Source organism: Carettochelys insculpta, chromosome 12 (assembly GCF_033958435.1).
Source record: "Carettochelys insculpta isolate YL-2023 chromosome 12, ASM3395843v1, whole genome shotgun sequence".
Lineage (NCBI taxonomy): Eukaryota > Metazoa > Chordata > Testudines > Carettochelyidae > Carettochelys > Carettochelys insculpta.
In genome coordinates, this window is record NC_134148.1 from 45,834,469 (window position 1) to 45,853,749 (window position 19,281).

Here is a 19,281-nt window from a genome sequence, read left to right on the forward strand (position 1 = left end):
TGAGAGATGGAGTGGGGTGTGTGTCTATGAGACAGGCAGAGCAGCTCCCAGCGGCTAAGGATGACCCCTGGGCTGTACCCCAGGCTGGCAGGTAACACCTCTGCCCTGAACACAGAGCAGGGGGGAGCTGAGCTGGGATTGAATTGGAGGCGGCAGTTGGAAGCTGGGGGAGAGGGAGCTGGAAGGCAGCCAGCCTGAGAAGGGGGGAAGCTGCACCCCAGAGGGGCTCCCCTCGGGCTCCTCTCCCCAGGACGGGCTGGAATGACCGTCTCTGCCGGCTGTACTGACCCCTCTGTGCTGAGCTGGGCTCTGTTGACTAATGAGCCCCCGTTCTGCCTGCTGAGTGAGAGTCCCTCCTGCTGGCGGCCGGGGGGCAGCGCCTGGGGACCCCCGAGCCCCTCACACTAAGCTTGCGTGTGTGCCGAGGGTAGGCTGCCCACACGCAGGAAAGGGGGAAGCGCTTCCAATGGTCGCTGCTAAGCCCGCAGCAGCCGTAGCCCAGCCCTGAAGCAGGGCCGGCAGCGCCGAATGCGGCCAGCGCCTCGGCCTCGGCCTCGGCCCCGGCCCCGGCGAGGGGAGCGGGAGCGGGAGCGGGAGCGGACGGGCGGGCAGCTCACAGCCTGCGCGAGGGCAGGCGTGTCAGGAGGCAGCCGGGGGGCTCCCCGCAGACAGCGGGCGCCACGGGGGAGCTGCGTCTCCCCTCGCTGCTGGGACCCCCGCGGGCGAGCGTCACCGGCCTGGCCCGGCAGCGGCTGGCGCGCGGACGCTGGTGGGGCTGAGGGGTGCCGGGGGGAACCGCTGAGGTAAAAGGGCGGGAGAATCCAGCTGGAACCGGCTGGACCCGGCTCTGCCTATGCCAGTGCTACCAGGACCTGCAGGAGCCATAGGCAGCCCCACGCCGCACCGGCACTGAGTGCCCCCGCCAGACAGCGCCGGCTGCGCGCCCGCCCCAGCGTAAAGGAAAGGAGGAGCGCGCCGCCCGGCCCAGGGCAGAGCCCGTCCCTGGCCCGCTCCGGCCAGGCGCCAGCCCTGCCCCGGCTCCTCCGCCAGCAGCCCCCCCCACCCCCGAGCCGCTCCTGCCCCCGCCAGCCGCTGAGCTCAGGGCAGAAATCACCCCGGGGCGACCCTCGGGCGCCCTTCCCGAACGGGCTCTCACAAGCAGCCCGGGAGGCCCTCCCCGCTCAACAGCGGCAGAGCTCCCGTCGCTCCGAATGCCTCTCAGACCCGACTGCGGAGAGCAGCGGCTGCCCAGCCAGCGGGGCACGCGCTGCGTGCGTAACTGCCGCACAGTTCCACCCGGGCAGCTGCGGTCCTGCCTGCCCCGGTTCCTTCCTGCCGCTCATGCCGGCGGGGTGGCGAGGTGGCGAGGGCCAGTGTTCCCTGCAAGCTGAGCGCGTCTGCAGCTGCCCAGGAGAGAGTCAGATGCCATCCAGTCGATCAGCGCTCACAGTGGTGCACATCCCCACAGGCCTTGGTGCAGATAACAAAACTTATTCCGCCCCGGATGTCAAAAAAATGGAGGGAACCCTGGTGCGCATGGAATAGATCTGAGCAACACATCTAGAACAACAGTTACAAAAGGTGAGAAATCATGTTTTTCTTCTTCCAGTGCTTGCTCATATCAATTCCAATTAGATGTATCACAAGCCTTACCCACGAGCAGGGGTTAGAGTCAACAAGTTGCTGAGACAACGAGAAGTCCTGCGGCACCTTATAGACTAACTGATATTTTGGAGCATAAGCTTTTGTGGGCAAAGGCCTGTTTCGTCAGATGCCATGTAGTGGAGAGTCCAGCAGCCCAATTATACAGGCTCATGAAAAGGAGGGCATCCCAATCAACGGGAGGGCCCCGGTTGATGGGGACTCCCTCCTTTTCATGAGCTTGTATAATTAGACCGCTGGAGTCTCCACTACATTGCATCTGGTGAAGTAGGTCTTTGCCCGTGTGACGTGATAGGATTTAATATGGATATGGAAGCCAGTTTATGTGTCCACTGTATCTATTGGCACCAATATTGTGCCAAGGGGGCTGTGTGAGGTATCTAATGAAAGCTGATAATGCCCTGAATCTATGTATGCTGCTTAATAAGTCTGTGCCATGTTTTTATGTACAGTTACAGATCTTAGCTCTAGCTGTATTAGAAATGTTTCAGTGCCGAGGTTCACAATGGGAGGTGGGCTTCCACCCCAGCAAGAACAATAAACTGAGCAGAGGCCCAGATGGCCAATACACATTTTGTGAAGGTGGGATTTTCCTCCTGGGGCTGCATTAAATGGCAAGGCAGCACGGTGACCCATCAGGTCAGGTCGTCAGCCAAGACCTATGGCAGAGGAATGGAATTTTCCCTCCACATAGAAAAAAGCTATAAGATGGGCCCTGGCAGGGACCCTCTTTGTTCTTCAGTCTTCATGACTCAGCTTGTCTGGACTGGGGGGCCCATCCCTCAAAAGGATGCTTGCAAAGACTTCCAAGAATTGGCAGAGAACACCACTGGCCTGCATCAATATCTGTAAGTGGTGAATGTAAAGTATTGCTTTACCAGTTCTTCTCTCTAACCCTGTTCTTTTGTTTTTTATTATTAAATATTCAGATACTTAGGTCTAAAGAATTAGTGAACGTGTTGTTTTGAGTAAGGTCCAAATATATATTGATGGGGGTCTTGGGCTAGGCCCTTTGGGGTCTGGAAGAATCTGTGCGGTGTTGGGTGAAACAGGCTTAAGAGCCTCTCACCTGAGTAGGGGGCTGTTGGTCTAGGCTGGTACAGCAGCTGGGAAGTCTGTGGGTTTGGAACATCTGCTTACATCAACCCAATTCTGCTTGCCTCAGCCACAAGTGATGAACAACAGAGTGTCTTTGGTGTTTGTTTCGTCCTTGTTAACTTTTTATCTGGGAACTGGCCTTTTGTATAATTCTGCTTTTCTCAGCACACACAATTTTGTTCTCAAAGTAGTAAACAAGTCCATAATCCACTGGGACACTGGCTCAGGGCCTCTCTTCAACCAGCTTGCTGTTAATTTCACTCATGCTAATCATTTACACTACTCACTCAAGTTAACTACCCATGATTCATGATATGTCCCACTGCTTAAGGTGGAGGTTCCTGTGGTGAGAAGGCCTGATGGCAATGTATAAACAAGCATCCTTCAGGTTGAGGGCTGTATACCAATTCCCTGGTGGCAGGATTGGGCTTGGTTCCCAGGATGGATGTGGCACCACAGGTCCTTGAGGCTTGGACAAAGAGAGACCTTCAGGTGCTACTGGGGCTGGAACAGGCAGAGGCACAGTGGGTGCAACTGCTGGTTTTGACCCAGGAGATTTCTCTGGGGAGTGAGATCGGTGCTTGGAGGTTGGGAGCTTTGGCAAACCGCAATGCTGAGCTTGCCTCACCAAGCTGGCTTTCGCTGAACGCTTTCAAACCCCGAACAACTAACATCAGACTACTAACTTAACAGCTAACTCTCTAAGGAGAACAAAGAACTCAGCACATGAGGAACACAGGAATCTTTTGTGAGGCAAGAGAGCCACAGTTTCAACACCTGTCACTAGTGATAAGAAGGACTGAGGCGTGGTTGGGTTGGCAGGGTCAATTATAGTGTGCCACACTGGTGCCATTCCAGGAGACTCCACAGTTGACTTGATGGGTAGTAGCTAGGATTAAACTTTCCAGCAGCTCTGCACACAGCATGCACACACCGAATTAGAACAGATGTTAGCAAGCACTTGCAGAACTACTATAAGTAGGCAGTGTACAAGGCAGAAGAGGACACCCACTATGCTCCTAGATTACTCCTAGATGGCGCATATTATATGTGTGAGTAGGACCTGAACTCAGAGCCCCATACAGAACCGTGCCGGACTGCGCCCCTGGGCATGGCTGGTCATTATGTACAGATCATTTCTTTCCATATAAATCATTCCAGTGAGGCAGGGGCTTGTGCGACGAGTGCTCGGGATCGATGACACTCCCCGGAGAAGGGAAGAGCAGGCGGTTGTCATGTCACCCCGGGAGCGGCTGCGGTGCGGTGCCACGGAAGGGACGGTGACTGGAGGAGGCGCTGGGGTGGGGAGCGCGCTCCCGGCGAACTGGAGCGTGCTGCAGGGCCCTAGCCCACTTCCTAGGGGTCCGACGAGCCCCGGGGGCTCTGCAGCCGCCCGGGTGAGAGGGGAGGGGAAGGTCTGAGCAGCAGGGCCGGGCAGCCCCGCCGCAGGCCGACCACGAGCGCAGCCCAGGCCGGAACCAAGGCCTGGCCACGGGGCTGGACAGCGCGGGGCAAAGCGCCCGGCCCCCTCGACGTGGCCCAGCGCTGCAGGGGGCACCCCCGCTCCCCGCGCAGGGGAGAGCTCGGTGGGGCGGGCGCCCTCGGGGCGGGGGAAGGGCGGGGCTGCCGCTGCCCCTGCCGCTGCCCCGCCCACAGGCGCAGCCGCGCCGCCTCCGCCTCCACCTCCGCCTCCGCCTCCGCCTCCCGCAGGCCCTGACGCTGTCTCCATAGCGACGAAAGACCCCACCTATTTGTTAACCCCACCGAGGGGCGGGGTCAGCGCACAGCCCGCGCCCGGCAACGGCAGGCCGGACAGATGGGGAAGGGGCGCGCCTGCGCATGGTCACGTGGCCGGCAAGGCGGCTGAGCTCCCGCAGAGGGTGAACTGACCTTCGATTGGCTGAGGGAATGTGTGGGTGGCACCTCCCACCAAACCCGCCCGCGCCCCGCCACCGCGCAGAAAGGACCGCTCCCAGCATGCCTTGCTGTAGGGGAGCTCCGCCCCCCGCCCCCCGCCGCTGCGAGCGCGGCACGAGGGGAAGGGAAGAGCCACCCCCGCTCTGTGCGCGCCCCCGCATTTCAAATGCTAAATGGGGTCCCCACTGGCCCCCTCCCCCGGCACCCCAGCTTCGCCCAGTCCTCCCAGCTCCCCTCCCCCGGGACCCTAGCACCTCCAGCCCCCCCCCCCGGGACCCCCAGCCCCCCTCAGTCCTCCCAGCCCCCCTCCCCCAGCTCCGCCCAGTCCTCCCAGCTCCCCTCCCCCGGGACCCCAGCACCTCCAGCCCCCCCCCCGGGACCCCCAGCCCCCCTCAGTCCTCCCAGCCCCCCTCCCCCAGCTCCGCCCAGTCCTCCCAGCTCCCCTCCCCCGGGACCCCAGCACCTCCAGCCCCCCCCCCGGGACCCCCAGCCCCCCTCAGTCCTCCCAGCCCCCCTCCCCCAGCTCCGCCCAGTCCTCCCAGCTCCCCTCCCCCAGCCCCCCTCAGTCCTCCCAGCTCCCCTCCCCCGGGACCCCCAGCCCCCCTCAGTCCTCCCAGCCCCCCTCCCCCAGGACCCCAGCTCCGCCCAGTCCTCCCAGCTCCCCTCCCCCGGGACCCCAGCACCTCCAGCCCCCCCCCCCCCCGAGACCCCAGCTCCACCCAGTCCTCCCAGCTCCCCACCCCCGGGACCCCCAGCTCTGCCCAGTCCTCCCAGCTCCCCCCCCCGGGACCCCCAGCTCTGCCCAGTCCTCCCAGCTCCCCCCCCTGGGACCCCAGCTCCGCCCAGTCCTCCCAGCTCCCCTCCCCCGGGACCCTCAGCCCCCCTCCCCCAGCTCCGCCCAGCTCCTCTCCCCCGGGACCCCCAGCCCCTCTCAGTCCTCCCAGCCCCCCTCCCCCAGGACCCCAGCTCCGCCCAGTCCTCCTAGCTCCCCTCCCCTGGGACCCCAGCTCCGCCCAGTCCTCCCAGCTCCCCATCCCCGGGACCCCAGTACCCCCATCCCCCCTCCCCCAGCTCCGCCCAGTCCTCCCGGACCCCCATCCCCCCTCCCCCAGCTCTGCCCAGTCCTCCCAACTCCCCTCCCCTGGCACCCCAGCACCTCCAGCCCCCTCCCCTGGGACCCCAGCTCCCCCAGTCCTCCTCCTCCTGGGATTTCAGCTCCTCCTGCAGATTTCCTGTCACTCCATCGTTCTGGGACTTTTCCAACTTCCTCCCACTGGTTCCCTGCTCTCCTCCCAGGAAAACTCACTGACTCCACCAGCCCTGACTGAAGGTCCTACTGCTCACAGCAACATAGAGCCCTGGCAGCATCGTTGGGCGGCAGCTCCTGCTGGCGTGCGCATCCGCACCAGGATCGCTCACAAAGTGGTAAACAAAAAGCAGTCCAGTAGCACTTTAAAGACTAGCAAAATAGTCTATTAGGTGATGAGCTTTTGTGGGACAGACCCACTTCAGATCAACAGCCATACCAGAACAGACTCAAATATAGTGCTACTGGACTGCTTTTTGTTTTCATAGTATCTTGACTAGCATGGCTCTCTCTCTGTTACTATTCAAAGTGGTAAAGGTCAGACTGCTACCCTGAGCCCTGCCACCTGGGTCTGGCAGCCAGAACCCTCTGATGACAGCAGGACAGTACTTGCAAGGACACTGCAGCCACTGAAGCACGTTGGCTGATATGCTCTGCCCTGCTGCAGGGGCAGTTAGGAGGCTGGTGTACTTGGCAGCGTATGCTGACGGGAGGAAGGACATAGTATAGATGCTGACGTAAGCTGTCTACCCTCACGCTAAACATGTGGCATAGACCAGGCCTTAGTTTTCAGGTGAATAGCTCCTTCTACCAGCGGCTTACCCCTACATTCCTGGGGCCCTGGGCACCAGCATGGACTCCCTTGAACTCACTTCCCTCATATTCTGCAGTCTGATTAGCTGCCAGTTCTACTGCTGATGTGCCAGGCAGAGCGGCTGCCTACCCCAAACTAGGGGTCTCTGCAGGGTTAGGGTCAACTCCAGCCTCATCTCTCTGAGTTGGGGCCTTGCAGGACTCTCTATGATGTTGCTAGGGTGCCTGGCACGGTGGCACAAACGCTGGAATGAAGTGAACAGCTCTGACTGGTAAATGTTGGCAGCTGCCCTGGGGAAGAGAAGGAGGCCACTGGGACGTGGGCCCATTGCTGATCAAAGAGGCCCTTGACCACGTGCTATTGGAAAGAGCAGACAGGACACGGGGTGATGCTGTGGGAGCTTATGGGCTGTATTCACCAGGAACAAGCTGACCCCTCAATTGGGAACTAGATCAGTTATATTCCCCACTCCCAGCACACCACAGAGCCCACCTGAGCTCACAGGAGCACGTGAGGGAAGGACAAGCCTGCCACAGGGAGCGAGCGTCCTTCCCTGCTTGCCCAGGATGGCATGGCAGGCAGCGTGCTCAGCCGTGCCCGCAGGGCAGTGGTTCAAACATGAAGGCGGCCTCCATCTCAGACCCTGGGGACACATCCCGAGTCGCTCCCGGCTGCCCGAGTGAACTGTTCGACAGCCGGTACAACGCACGTCCAAGTGAGACTGGACCGAGAGCGCGCCGCCGCGTGCCCGCGAGGTTACTCCGTCAGCAGCGTCACTAGCTGGCTGCGGAGCTGCGCGAGCTGCGGCTCAGGGAGGAGGTACTGCTGGATGATGTGAATAGCTGCCCTCTCTGTGAGACTCTGGAAGTCTTGGGCATTTTTGATGGGCAGGTGCCCAGCCAGCTCACAAAGTGCCACATTAAATGCAGTTTCCTCCTTGATGCCAAAGCAGGACCTCCTGGCCCAGATGAGCACCCGGAGCCCGGAGGGGGCCTGCGCAGGGGCTGCCCCTCCAGGAGCAGTTCCCCGGGTCACAAACACGTTGTGTGCAATCTCTTTGTCCACCAGGTAGTCAGTGACCCGGCAGACGCTGCGCGCCAGGGCTGCCAGCCCCTGCCCCTCGCTGTAGAACAGGAACCCTGGGGCCGGGACCTCCCGCAGGAAGTGGAAGTTGAGCGTGGGGCACAGGGGTTCACCTGGGGCTGTCTCAATCAGGAGCTCCCAATCCAGATAAAAGCCATGGAGGTGCAAGTGGTTGACTGAGGCGAAGGCGCCCAGGCTGTTAAACCCAACCCGGAAGCCAGGGTGGGCACTGAGGAGAACCGACTCCAGCCCCAGCTGTAGCAGCGGCTGGGTGAGAACCTGAGGCAGGCACAGAGCGGGCTCTGGAATAAAGAGCACATGTCCAAACTCCAAGGGGCTGACGTTAATCACCACAAGGACGCGACCTGGGCTCCTGGGGACTTCGGACTCCGGCGGGGTCCTTGGGCACGGAGAGGGCTCCCTGCTGGGACAGGGGAGAGCAGGGCTCCTGGCCATACGGAAGAGGATTTCCCTGGGGTTGATCTTATTGAAATGGAATTGCTGGGCGTCAAAGGGCTGCCTTACGCTCTGGATGGCCTGTGGCCTCCTCCTCTCCAGCCCCCGCTGGATGTTCAGCTGGGCCACAAACCCAACTTTCCCAGGCACGATACGGGTCTGCAGCTCCCCCAGGTGGTACCTGAACAGCCCCAGCTCCATCCTCTCCGCCCAGCTGGACTGCAAAGCTCTGTCAAAGCGAGACACGGAGCAGTGCGCTGGCCCCCTCGACCTGCTCCTCCACCAGCCAACCCCACCCCAAACAAAATCCTCTTCACCATAAACAAACTCCTCCTGGCAGGAGGCAGCAGCGTTCTCTGGCTGCCCCGAGGAGGGCAAACCTAGTGGTTCACGAAGGCCTTGGCTGTCACCCAGGGACGCTGCCATGTTAGATGAGCAGCAGCACGTGGTCAGGGCTCCTCGGCAGGCCGCGTTTCCAGCTGAGCTGAAACAGACAAAGACATAACACTTGGCGCTCACCCAAACCACCTCGTGTGCCACCCCTGCAGCTCTGGACACCTAGGCTACGTCTACACGTGAAGCCTACATCGAAATAGCTTATTTTGATGTAGCAACATCGAAATAGGCTATTTCGATGAATAACGTCTTCACATCCTCCAGGGCTGGCAACGTCGATGTTCAACTTCGATGTTGGGCAGCACCACATTGAAATAGGCGCTGCGAGGGAACGTCTACACGCCACAGTAGCACACATCGAAATAAGGGTGCCACGCACAGCTGCAGACAGGCTCACAGGGCGGACTCAACAGCAAGCCACTCCCTTAAAGGGCCCCTCCCAGACACAGTTGCGCTAAACAACACAAGATCCACAGAGCCGACAACTGGTTGCAGACCCTGTGCATGCAGCATGGATCCCCAGCTGCAGCAGCAGCAGCCAGAAGCCCTGGGCTAAGGACTGCTGCACACGGTGACCACAGAGCCCCGCAGGGGCTGGAGAGAGAGCGTCTCTCAACCCCTCAGCTGATGGCCGCCATGGCGGACCCCGCTATTTCGAAGTTGCGGGACACGCAATGACTACACGGTCCCTACTTCGACGTTGAACGTCGAAGTAGGGCGCTATCCCCATCTCCTGATGAGGATAGTGACTTTGACGTCTCGCCGCCTAACGTCGAAGTTAACTTCGAAATAGCGCCCGACGTGTGTAGCCGTGACGGGCGCTATTTCGAAGTTAGTGCCGCTACTTCAAAGTAGCGTGCACGTGTAGACATGGCTCTAAAGGCTCATTAACAACGGAAGAAAGAGCAGGTTGCAGAGAATGGTTACAGCCAAACTCTGCAAACCCGCCTTACAGCCATTGCTGCAGCCAGCCCTGTTCTGTGCTGAGTCTTGGAAATCTCTGAAAGTCCAGCCCCTGGGGGGGTGTCCAGGGTACATAGACAATTGCTGAGAACTGGAGATCAGGCGAGCTGGAGCCTGCAGGCTGGAACATGGAGCGGGAGCAGGAACCAAAATGGACGCTCTAGGCCCATTTTATAGTTTGCTCCATCAGGCGCTGGAGGGTCAGGGTGACCTGACCCGGGTGGGCTACTGTGGGCTGCCGCCATGGGGTGCGTCCCAGGAGAGGAGTCCCACGTCCCTGAGATGTGTGTGGCTGTCTGAGCCTTTGTGCAGCCCATCACCCTGGCTGGGCTGCTGGGGAAATCATACCTCCTGTTGTGACTCTCGGCACGAAAACGTTTCTAATCCCGCGACAGCGCTAAAATCTGTAACTCCGCCCACCAACGTGATACAGGCACGTGAGTAGCACACGTAGATTCAGGGCACCCTCAGCTTTCACTGGACCCCGACCCCATACTTGGTCTCAGTAGATACTATGGACGCATTAAATGGCTTCCACATCCAGCAGAACAATCCAGTCCCCTCACAGGTGTGCGGTGCTGGCTGTTTGTTCCTTCGCTCTCCTTCCTTCCCCCCGCCCCAGATTTCCCACAGAGGGGTGGGCTCAGCGGCGGCACGGAGACTCCTGCAGGTTCTTCCCCACCTCAGAGCCCACCCTGGAGCTGCACAGCTCTTGGTGAGCCTGGAGCTGGTGACCACCTGCCAGGCCAGAGGGCTGCAGTCTTCTCAGCCGTACGGGGGAGGAGGCCTCCCCCGCCTCTGGGAGCAACTCTCATTGGCACCCTGCTTGCCTCACTCGGACGCGTCTTCCCAGGTGTTGCAAACCAGGAGAGGACGGGCTGGCCTCCCAACATGCAGCCGACTGGAGACCTGAACCCAGACAGGCCGCAGGGCTCCCCAGGCCAAACTCAGCAGCTGCAGAGCTCCTTCCCCCACAGACTCCCTCTCAAACCTGACCTGGAAGTGCAGGGACCAGGCCTTGGCCACTTCCCCGGGTCTCTGCTGCACTCTCCTGGAATATCCAGCATAGGTCCTTCCAGCTCCTTCCTCCTGGTGCCCAGCCTTGGAGCTGGCAGCCACTTCCCCTCAGATGGCAGATGGGAAGGTCAGGTGGCTTAATGTGGTCAGAGCGCTACAGCTGAGCCTTCTGTGTGAGCCCCCAGCAGACAGAAACAGGCCCAGGCCCCCATGTAGTCACTGGGCACGCTGAGCAAGTCCCGCCCGCCCGGCACAGCACAGCGGAGGGCACTGACCTCCCAGAGGGGTGGGGGTCAGACACATGGGATGCTCAGGTGGGTGTTGCATGTTGCTATGACTGCCTGGCTGCCAGAGTGCTGCTAGGAAAGCAGCCGCAGGGGCGCAGAGGGGATCAGCCGGGGCGACTGAGCAGCCTGCGTGCTCAGCATTACGGGCTTCCAGCAAGGGGACAAGCCTCTGCTCCTAGCACCGACACCCGCTTGCCAGATCTCCGTCCTGCCGGCAGAGCCCCGCCAGATGCCCTTCGCCAGCCCACGGACCACCCCTCCCAGCAGGACTGCCCCGGACAGCTCCCTCAGCACCACCAGCAAATCCACCAGCAACAGCCCTGCTGGCCCCTGCCCAGCCAGCTGCAGCGCGGGGCCTTTACCCACCTGGAGCCGGGAGTCTGGCCAGCTCACCAGGCTGCTGAGGATCTCCCGAAGGCAGCCTGCTCCATAGAACCAGGAAGTGCAGGCAACGCACACGGCCGCGGGCAGAGCTGCGGAGCCCGCCCGCCCCGTGCACACCCCGCTGGCAGTGACACACCTGTGCAAGCAGAGCTGCGGCGCCCGCCTGCCCCGTGCACACCCCGCTGGCAGTGACACACCTGTGCAAGCAGAGCTGCGGCGCCCGCCCGCCCCGTGCACACCCCGCTGGCAGTGACACACCTGTGCCAGCAGAGCTGCGGCGCCCGCCCGCCCCGTGCACACCCCGCTGGCAGTGACACACCTGTGCCAGCAGAGCTGCGGCGCCCGCCCGCCCCGTGCACACCCCGCTGGCAGTGACACACCTGTGCCAGCAGAGCTGCGGCGCCCGCCCGCCCCGTGCACACCCCGCTGGCAGTGACACACCTGTGCCAGCAGAGCTGCGGAGCCCGCCCGCCCCGTGCACACCCCGCTGGCAGTGACACACCTGTGCCAGCAGAGCTGCGGAGCCCGCCCGCCCCGTGCACACCCCGCTGGCAGTGACACACCTGTGCAAGCAGAGCTGCGGCGCCCGCCTGCCCCGTGCACACCCCGCTGGCAGTGACACACCTGTGCAAGCAGAGCTGCGGCGCCCGCCCGCCCCGTGCACACCCCGCTGGCAGTGACACACCTGTGCCAGCAGAGCTGCGGCGCCCGCCCGCCCCGTGCACACCCCGCTGGCAGTGACACACCTGTGCCAGCAGAGCTGCGGCGCCCGCCCGCCCCGTGCACACCCCGCTGGCAGTGACACACCTGTGCCAGCAGAGCTGCGGCGCCCGCCCGCCCCGTGCACACCCCGCTGGCAGTGACACACCTGTGCCAGCAGAGCTGCGGCGCCCGCCCGCCCCGTGCACACCCCGCTGGCAGTGACACACCTGTGCCAGCAGAGCTGCGGAGCCCGCCCGCCCCGTGCACACCCCGCTGGCAGTGACACACCTGTGCCAGCAGAGCTGCGGAGCCCGCCCGCCCCGTGCACACCCCACTGGCAGTGACACACGTGTGTGTGCAGAGCTGCGGAGCCCACCCGCCCCATGCACACCCCGCTGGCAGTGACACACCTGTGCCAGCAGAGCTGCGGTGCCCGCCCGCCCCGTGCACACCCCACTGGCAGTGACACACCTGTGCCAGCAGAGCTGCGGCGCCCGCCCGCCCCGTGCACACCCCACTGGCAGTGACACACCTGTGCCAGCATAGCTGCGGAGCCCGCCCGCCCCGTGCACACCCCACTGGCAGTGACACACCTGTGCCAGCAGAGCTGCGGAGCCCGCCCGCCCCGTGCACACCCCACTGGCAGTGACACACCTGTGCCAGCAGAGCTGCGGAGCCCGCCCGCCCCGTGCACACCCCGCGAGCAGTGACACATGTGTGCAAGCAGAGCTGTGGCGCCTGCCCGCCCCGTGCACACCCAGTGAGCAGTGACACATCTGTGAAAGCAGAGCTGCGGAGCCGGCCCGCCCCGAGCATGCCCCGCGAGCAGTGACACACGTGTGTGCAGAGCTGCGGAGCTGGCCCGCCCTGTGAGCAGTGACACACGTGTGCAAGCAGAGCTGCAGAGCCGGCCCGCCCCGTGCACACCCCGCGAGCAGTGACACACGTGTGTGCGCAGAGCTGCGGCGCCGGCCCGCCCCGTGCACGCCCCGCGAGCAGTGACACACGTGTGTGTGCAGAGTTGCGGCGCCGGCCCGCCCCGCGAGCAGTGACACACGTGTGTGTGCAGAGCTGCGGCGCCGGCCCGCCCCGTGCACGCCCCGCGAGCAGTGACACACGTGTGTGTGCAGAGCTATGGCGCCGGCACACCCCGTGCACGCCCCGCGAGCAGTGACACACGTGTGTGTGCAGAGCTGCGGTGCCGGCCCGCCCCGTGCACGCCACGCAAGCAGTGACACACGTGTGTGTGCAGAGTTGCGGCGCCGCCCCGCCCCGTGAGCAGTGACACACGTGTGTGTGCAGAGCTGCGGCACCGGCCCGCCCCGTGCACGCCCCATGAGCAGTGACACACGTGTGTGTGAAGAGCTATGGCGTCGGCACGCCCCGTGCACGCCCCGCGAGCAGTGACACACGTGTGTGTGCAGAGTTGCGGCGCCGGCCCGCCCCGTGAGCAGTGACACACGTGTGTGTGCAGAGTTGCGGCGCCGGCCCGCCCCGTGAGCAGTGACACACGTGTGTGTGCAGAGCTGCGGCGCCGGCCCGCCCCGCGAGCAGTGACACACGTGTGTGTGCAGAGTTGCGGCGCCGGCCCGCCCTGTGAGCAGTGACACACGTGTGTGTGCAGAGTTGCGGCGCCGGCCCGCCCCGCGAGCAGTGACACACGTGTGTGTGCAGAGTTGCGGCGCCGGCCCGCCCCGTGAGCAGTGACACACGTGTGTGCGCAGAGCTGCGGCGCTGGCCCGCCCCGTGCACGTCCCGCGAGCAGTGACACACGTGTGTGTGCAGAGCTGCGGCGCCGGCCCGCCCCGCAAGCAGTGACACACGTGTGTGTGCAGAGTTGCGGCGCCGGCCCGCCCCGCGAGCAGTGACACACGTGTGTGTGCAGAGCTGCGGCGCCGGCCCGCCCCGTGTACGCCCCACGAGCAGTGACACACGTGTGTGTGCAGAGCTGCGGCGCCGGCCCGCCCCGTGAGCAGTGACACACGTGTGTGTGCAGAGCTGCGGCACCGGCCCGCCCCGTGCACGCCCCACGAGCAGTGACACACGTGTGTGTGCAGAGCTGCGGCGCCGGCCCGCCCCGTGAGCAGTGACACACGTGTGTGTGCAGAGCTGCGGCGCCGGCCCGCCCCGTGCACGACCCGCGAGCAGTGACAGACACCCCCGCTCCCCCTCAGGCCCGCGAGTGACGTGACCTGCCCCCGCCCCCGCCGAACTCACCGCAGCGCCTCCCCGGGGCAGCCCGAACCGAACCGAACCGAACCGGCCCGGCGCGGCCGAGACGAGACGAGACGCGACGCGACGCGCAGGTGCGGCCGGCCTCGGGCCTCCCCGCGGGCGGGGCGAGCTGCGGCCCATTTCCCGGCGCGCCGCGCGGCCCCCGTGCCGCGATTTCCCGGCCATGGGCTCCGAGGCGGCCCGGCTGCTGGAGGCGGCCCACTTCGCCGCCCGCAAGCACAGGGGGCAGCGGCGGAAAGACCCCGAGCGGACCCCCTACGTCAACCACCCCATCGGTGGGCGGGGCCGGCCGGGCCGGGGCAGCCGTTCGGATCCGGGGCGGTTCGGTTCTGGGCTGGACGCGGGGGCGGTTCGGATCCGGGTCGCGCCGGCTGGGGGGGTCGGTTCAGGTTCGGATCCGGGCCGGATGAGGGGTTGTGGTTCGGATCCGGGTCGCGCCGGCTGGGGGGGTCGGTTCAGGTTCGGATCCGGGCCGCATGAGGGGTTGTGGTTCGGATCCGGGTCGCGCCGGCTGGGGGGGTCGGTTCAGGTTCGGATCCGGGCCGGATGAGGGGTTGTGGTTCGGATCCAGGTCGCGCCGGGTGGGGGGGTCGGTTCAGGTTCGGATCCGGGCCGCATGAGGGGTTGTGGTTCGGATCCGGGTCGCGCCGGCTGGGGGGGTCGGTTCAGGTTCGGATCCGGGCCGGATGAGGGGTTGTGGTTCGGATCCGGGTCGCGCCGGCTGGGGGGGTCGGTTCAGGTTCGGATCCGGGCCGCATGAGGGGTTGTGGTTCGGATCCGGGTCGCGCCGGGTGGGGGGGTCGGTTCAGGTTCGGATCCGGGCCGGATGAGGGGTTGTGGTTCGGATCCGGGTCGCGCCGGGGGGGGGGTCGGTTCAGGTTCGGAGCCGGGCCGGATGAGGGGTTGTGGTTCGGATCCGGGTCGCGCCGGCTGGGGGGGTCGGTTCAGGTTCGGATTTGGGCCGCATGAGGGGTTGTGGTTCGGATCCGGGTCGCGCCGGGTGGGGGGGTCGTTTCAGGTTCGGATCCGGGCCGGATGAGGGGTTGTGGTTCGGATCCGGGTCGCGCCGGCGGGGGGGGGGGGTCGGTTCAGATTCGGAGCCGGGCCGGATGAGGGGTTGTGGTTCGGATCCGGGTCGCGCCGGGGGGGGGGGGGGGGTCGGTTCAGGTTCGGAGCCGGGCCGGATGAGGGGTTGTGGTTCGGATCCGGGTCGCGCCGGGGGGGGGGGGGTCGGTTCAGGTTCGGAGCCGGGCCGGATGAGGGGTTGTGGTTCAGATCCGGGTCGCGCCGGGTGGGGGGGTCGGTTCAGGTTCGGATCCGGGCCGCATGAGGGGTTGTGGTTCGGATCCAGGTCGCGCCGGGTGGGGGGGTCGGTTCAGGTTCGGATCCGGGCCGCATGAGGGGTTGTGGTTCGGATCCGGGTCGCGCCGGGTGGGGGGGTCGGTTCAGGTTCGGATCCGGGCCGCATGAGGGGTTGTGGTTCGGATCCGGGTCGTGCCGGGTGGGGGGGGGGTCGGTTCAGGTTCGGATCCGGGCCGGATGAGGGGTTGTGGTTCGGATCCGGGTCGCGCCGGGTGGCGGGGGGGTCGGTTCAGGTTCGGATCCGGGCCGGATGAGGGGTTGTGGTTCGGATCCGGGTCGCGCCGGCTGCGGGGGGAGTCGGTTCAGGTTCGGATCTGGGCCGGATGAGGGGTTGTGGTTCGGATCCGGGTCGCGCCGTGTGCGGGGGTCGGTTCAGGTTCGGATCGGGGTCGGATGAGGGGTTGTGGTTCGGATCCGGGTCGCGCCAATAAAGGTGGTTTGGCTCTGGGCAGGGACAGGCCCAACCAGAGGCAATGGGCGGTGTTGGCAGCCCTGGGAGATGCTGTGGGCTTCTGCATGTCCTGCTGCTTGCAGTGGTGTAGCACCTGGGGAGGGCCAGACTGTGCTGGGGGGTCCCTGCCCCGCTGCTCGCTGACCTCCGCCCATGTGCCTAGGTGTGGCCAGGATCCTGTCTCAGGAGGCTGGAGTAACGGACATTGCGGTGCTGCAGGTAACTCCAGCAGGAAGAGAGAGGCTGGACAAGTCCTGGAGCCCCCCGCCCTCAGCTCTGAGTTCTGGAGGCAGCCCGCCCTGTGTTGGGGCCCCCAGGTTGGCTCAGCCTGTCCTTTTCCCTGGCTTGCAGGCTGCCCTGCTGCATGACACGGTGGAGGACACGGACACCACCTTTGCGGAGATCGAGGCGCACTTCGGGGAGGAGGTGCGGCACATTGTGGAGGAGGTGACGGATGACAAGACGCTGCCCAAGGTGGAGCGGAAGCGCCTGCAGATCGAGCATGCACCCCACAGCAGTCGGGGAGCCAAGCTGGTCAAACTGGCGGACAAGCTGGACAATCTGCGGGACCTGAACCGTTGCACCCCGGAAGGTACAGCGCCTGGGACTCCAGTCACTGCTGGCCTGGCTGTGGGCATGGGACGGGTTGGCACTCCTTTCTGCCAGGCAGTCACTCCGTACTGGTGGGCTCTTAAAAGGGACAAAGTGCCCAATTGCTACAGCAGGCAAATGTGTCCTCTACCTCAACTGCAGTAAGAGGCCAGGCTACAGGCCTGGGAGCTCAAAACCCTGGCACCTGCCCAGGCGTCTGTGTGTGTCCACCGACTGTTCCACCCTGTCGGCCTGAATGCAGGTCTCCCATACTGAACACGTGGAGTCCAAGCTCAACTGACAGCACCTCTCTGCCAGGTTCCCTGGCAGACGCTGAAATTAGGGGCTGCCACGCTGGATTCCATCATACGTGCGGTTTGTAGCTTGGTTCAGCACCTCCACTATAAACACCACGCCAGCCCCCCACATACCTGTTCTGGCTGGCTGCTGAAGCAGTGCTCAGGGTCAGGCACTTTGCCCTCATTATAAAAATGCTTCCATCAAAGTAAATGGGGCCTTTTCCATTTGTATGGTTGGTACCACCCCTGGGGCTTGAGCTCTTACAGCCGAGGCTGAGCTGGCCCATGCCTCTTTGGGCATTAGCCCAGCACTCTTCTCGTTGATGTGTGTGCTGCCCAGCTGGTCTTGCTGCATCTCTGACACACACGGTGCTCTCTGCTTTAGGATGGTCTGAACAGCGGGTCCAGGAGTACTTCCTTTGGGCCTCAGAGGTGGTGAAGGGTCTGCGGGAGACAAGCCCGGCGCTGGAAGAGAAGCTGCAGCAGCTGTTCAGGGAGCGAGGGCTGCCTGAGTGATTGTGCATGGCACCCAGCACGTGCCACAAGCCAACATAGGCTGCTGAGACTTCCACTTCCACCACTGGGATTAACTACTGACTCCCACAGCTTGGCCATGCACGTCCGTGACTGGACCAGGGTGACCTGGCCCCTGCCTGGATCCTCTTACACCACTGTCTGTCTGTCCAGGGAGGCTGTTCCCTGCGCAAGGGCAGCAGCGCACAAAATGGGACAGAGATTAAAGCCCAAGGAGACTTACCTGCTACAAAATACCCCCTTTCTCCTGTGAGCTGTCTGAGTAACAGCAGGGGGCTCTTGTTCCCTCCAGCACTCACCCCTCTCCAGGGGAGCAGGGCGTACTCTCCTCTAACACTCCCCTAAACCTCTCCCTGTGGATCAGCTGAGTGTGGGAAGTGCGGGTAGGTCAAGGGCAGGCAGAATCCAGCTCGCACAATCCTGTGGCCCAGCGGAGCCTCGTGCTGGCTCCGTCTGCCCTGCTCCCACACAGCTGCTGGGGTCGTGGGCTCTCTGCAGGAGGAGGGGAGGTGTTTCACATGTTCTCACTGACTGCAGCACATACTTGCGGTCCTGCTGGCCAGCCAGCACAAGCTGCTTCGGCCATGCTTGCAGGGAGTCTCCCTCCCCCCCACCCCTGCCCCTTACCCCAGAGCTGCATGGCATGCAAAGACACGTGTGGCCGCTGCAGCTGGCCACTTTCAGTGGTGTGGGGTGCAGGACGGGCAGGGAGCCAGCCTAAGGATCCCACAAGGCTGCTGGGAGCTGCCTAGGTAAGTGCCTCCTTGATGGAGCCTACACCTGGCACGTCATCCTGTCCTGCACCCCTACTCCCTGCCTCAGGTCACAAACCCGAGGCCCTGCTCCCTCCCTGACCCTGCACACCGTCCTGCATCCCAACCCCATCCTCCAGGTCAGAACCCTCCCTTGCACCCATACGCCCTCCCAACCCCTACTCAACCTCCCCTCAGAGCCTACACATTCTCCATGTCTATCACCGAAGAGTGCTGCCCTGATCACCTCCCAAATTCTTGCAGTTCCCCTACCCCCACGTAGGGAGCCCTTTCCCCTCAGCTGGCGCTTCCTGGCCCTAGCACCCGGCAGGTGGGGGCCCTGGTGCTGAGCTCCCTTGCGGGTGGCGGCGGGGGCGGGGAGGACAGAACCTTGTGGCTATAGATTGTAAATAAAAGCCCTGTAGCTGGACCTGGTCTCTGTCCCTCGCCCCAGGGGCTGGGCTGGGCTGGGCTGGGCCCCGAGTCCCAGCAGGGCTGCGAAGTTCAGGGGTGGGAGTCGCTGGGCCAGGGCAGGGCACAGTGCTCTGGGAATGGCCTGGCTAGGAGCATGGCACGGCGCTCTGGGCCCGGCCTGGCTATAGGCCCGGCACGGCACGGCGCTCTGGGCCCGGCCTAGCCACAGGCACGGCACGGCACGGCACGGCACTCTGGGCCTGGCCTGGCCACAGGCACGGCATGGCACGGCGCTCTGGGCCCGGCCTGGCTAGGAGCACGGCACGGCGCTCTGGGCCCGGCCTGGCTAGGAGCACGGCACGGCACGGCGCTCTGGGCCCGGCCTGGCTACAGGCACGGCACGGCACGGCACAGCGCCCTGGGCCCGGCCTGGCTAGGGGCACAGCACAGCACGGCACGGCGCTCTTGGCCCAGCCTGGCTAAGGGCACGGCACGGCATGACTATGGGTGCAGCACAGTGTGGCACTCTGGGCTGGGCCTGGCTAGGGGTGCAGCGCGGCATGACATGGCACGGCCTGGCTGGGGCGGGGCGGGGCGGGGCGGGGCAAGGTGCGGCGTGGCACACTGGGCCCAGCACGGTGTGGCATGGACAGGCTAGGGGCGCGGCATGGCATGGTGCAGCATGGCCTTGCTAGGGGTGTGGCATGGCCCGGCGCTCTGGGCTTGGCCCGGCTAGGGGCACGGCACGGCCTGGCTAGGGGCGCGGTGTGGCACAGT

General features: G+C 64.1%; 2 protein-coding genes across 4 annotated transcripts; one reads left to right on the forward strand and one right to left on the reverse strand.

Annotated features, from left to right (window-relative positions):
* Nucleotides 1–6,871: 6,871 nt before the first annotated feature.
* On the reverse strand, nucleotides 6,872–11,351 carry LOC142019909 (GDP-D-glucose phosphorylase 1-like). 2 transcript variants are annotated; one of them, XM_075007292.1, is made up of 3 exons: nucleotides 11,147–11,351; nucleotides 10,473–10,629; nucleotides 6,872–8,601 (listed from the first exon to the last, which is right to left on the reverse strand). In XM_075007292.1, the coding sequence occupies exons 2-3, from the start codon at nucleotides 10,541–10,543 to the stop codon at nucleotides 7,335–7,337; spliced, it is 1,338 nt and encodes a 445-aa protein (XP_074863393.1). In that variant the 5' UTR covers nucleotides 10,544–10,629; nucleotides 11,147–11,351; the 3' UTR covers nucleotides 6,872–7,334. The 2 variants fall into 2 exon arrangements, with proteins under 2 accessions (XP_074863393.1, XP_074863394.1); XM_075007293.1 differs by lacking the exon at nucleotides 10,473–10,629 and having other exon boundaries at nucleotides 6,875–8,601.
* Nucleotides 11,352–14,183: 2,832 nt separating this feature from the next.
* On the forward strand, nucleotides 14,184–19,085 carry HDDC3 (HD domain containing 3). Of its 2 annotated transcripts, XM_075007295.1 has the most exons (4): nucleotides 14,184–14,376; nucleotides 16,078–16,133; nucleotides 16,266–16,506; nucleotides 17,190–19,085. In XM_075007295.1, exons 1-4 carry the CDS (start codon nucleotides 14,265–14,267, stop codon nucleotides 17,318–17,320), a joined length of 540 nt encoding a protein of 179 aa, XP_074863396.1. In that variant the 5' UTR covers nucleotides 14,184–14,264; the 3' UTR covers nucleotides 17,321–19,085. The 2 variants fall into 2 exon arrangements, with proteins under 2 accessions (XP_074863396.1, XP_074863395.1); XM_075007294.1 differs by lacking the exon at nucleotides 17,190–19,085 and having other exon boundaries at nucleotides 16,266–17,158.
* Nucleotides 19,086–19,281: the final 196 nt, after the last annotated feature.